Source organism: Pundamilia nyererei, unplaced genomic scaffold (genome assembly GCF_000239375.1).
Source record: "Pundamilia nyererei isolate P.nyererei 1_Seehausen unplaced genomic scaffold, PunNye1.0 scaffold00028, whole genome shotgun sequence".
NCBI classification, from domain to species: domain Eukaryota; kingdom Metazoa; phylum Chordata; class Actinopteri; order Cichliformes; family Cichlidae; genus Pundamilia; species Pundamilia nyererei.
Window position 1 is genome coordinate 690,900 of NW_005187429.1, and position 2,125 is coordinate 693,024.

General features: G+C 41.3%; 1 protein-coding gene across 1 annotated transcript in view; it reads right to left on the bottom strand.

Annotated features, from left to right (window-relative positions):
* Nucleotides 1–8: 8 nt before the first annotated feature.
* galnt12 (UDP-N-acetyl-alpha-D-galactosamine:polypeptide N-acetylgalactosaminyltransferase 12) overlaps nucleotides 9–2,125 on the bottom strand; it is a 23,196-nt gene continuing 21,079 nt past the window's right edge. Inside the window, exon 10 of the mRNA XM_005728287.1 lies at nucleotides 9–1,994. Within this exon, the coding sequence (XP_005728344.1) occupies nucleotides 1,857–1,994 (138 nt within the window). The 3' untranslated portion in view covers nucleotides 9–1,856. The remainder of the gene's footprint in view (nucleotides 1,995–2,125) is intronic.

The following is a 2,125-nucleotide window of genomic DNA, read 5'->3' on the forward strand; positions in this document are numbered from 1 at the left end:
AACTAGCGACAAACTGCCTGCAACCGAAGCAAACTCAAGGTTTTCACTCACTGACCGGTCTCATGGAGTTTTAGCAATCAATTTCACAGCCACTGCTAGCATCCTCCAGCAACCATCTGCAACCTGTCGAGGAATACACATTTTTCCCTTGTGACCGGTTGTTGCCAGATGGTCACCAACAGGTCTTTATGCCTGTGTGACTGAGGCCTTACATTCATTCAATTTGGCAACAGAAGGGATCTTGACTGCTCAAGTCACAGCAATGACACTGTATAAAATGTCTTTTTCTTTTCCTGCTCTTTCATTTTATGAGCATATATTCTCAATCAATAACAAAAATCCATTTCAGCACAAAAGTCCCCTAACATCAGTTTATAACAGAACTCCTTTCAGACTGATGGGCAAACAGCCTGAGAAGGTTAATGGTGAGAAAAAGGTCGCAAATTGCTTCATTCAATCTCCTCCATCATCTGCTTCTGCTGTCACAAACTCTGCTCTTTATGTCTTATGTTCATAAATCAAACCCAAAGCACACAAGTATACAAGTATTCATCTGAGGAGGATTTGGCTGGCGCGAGTCCAAAAGATAAGCCCTCCACTGAACACCTTTGACACACATAGAAAGAAGAGGTGATAAAGAATTTGAAGAGGACCAGAGAATCAATCAGGAAACCATCTGGCATCCCAGCAGCCTGAAGACACCGACAACCGTCTGCTCCTCCACTGTGTTCCCCTTGGACTCCCTGCAGAGCCTGCAGGGCAGCCACACTAGTGACCACAGCGGCGCTTCAGAGGGATCTATAGTTTTCTGAGCCTAACAGATGGACACAGAACGAGATCAGGGCAACCCCACAGAGCGATTCGTAAGGGAGAACGCTTCCACGTCTGTGCATACGAATTGCCTCAAAATTACACAATAATTAAACTCATCTCTAAAATAAATCATTTAAAAACATACTTGACACACCACATGAAGTGAATCCTTAAATTATGGCTATAATTTAGTCTTTTCAAGCTGCATTTCATTAAAGAGCACAAAACAGAATTATGCTGGGAAAAAAAAATATTTTAAAAGCTAGCAAAACGGTCTAAGCCATTTTTACCTCCGATTCATATTCCTACAAAGCACACAAGAACAGAATACATATGGAGATTCTCCTGTTATCAGTAGTTGGTGATTACGTTGAAGAGGTACTAGGTACTTGCACAATGCCTTTTTTTTTTTATTAAGTCCCTGGTACGTAGCAAGGAGTGACAAGCACTTTAAATGTCCTGAAAAGGCTCTCAACTAAATACCTGAAAAATTGTTCCACTTCCTACTCAGAAAGAGAGCCCAATACAAGAAGGGAATGTACAGAAAGGAGATTTAGCCCCCTCTAGAGGATAAGACAAGAATATAAAATAACGCCTCATGACATGCCTCTGAACATCACTGCAATTCCAGATGCTAGCTCGTAAGATGGTCAGAGTTTGCTGACAGATTTATGAAGCCGCTGTTTTCTTTCTATATGGATGCACAGCTTTCTTTGTGCCTTTCCCTCTTTCTGGGTAAAGCTTTGCATGCAAACTAAAAGACTGCAACAGGCGTGGAGTAGGTAAATGAAAACCAGCCCCCCAAAAATATTCCCATGTGCAAAGCAGCACTTGTTTCTTTAATGAGAAAAATAATGCATAGTCCTATAGGCTTGGTTTTCCCAACAAGTGTATATGCAGTATCCAGTAAGTACTGTAGAAAGTAAATACAGATAGATTTCACCCAGTGAGCAAGAATTTATAGGAGGTTTAAGTTTGAAAGGAAGCACAACCTCATTTGACGTCCGTTAAGGTTAAGAAAAACATATCCTAGGGTTGGAGTATTACATTTTCTCTTCAAAGAACCACTTCTGGTGGAGGCTATCAGAGCAGGGTTGGAGTGAGGGTGCTGGTGTCCCGTTGTCTGTATTGTCTATTGCCTCAACACACTTCTGGCTGTGGACGTGGTACAAACTCCCATCCTGAAAAATTGGCAAAGTATTTTCAAAATGGCTATTAGCAATACATGTCTAAAGAACAAAGAGCAGATCTGCTGTTACTTTCATTATTCTTTATACATCAGAGTTTTAGGAGCATCAGAGCGTACAGAACA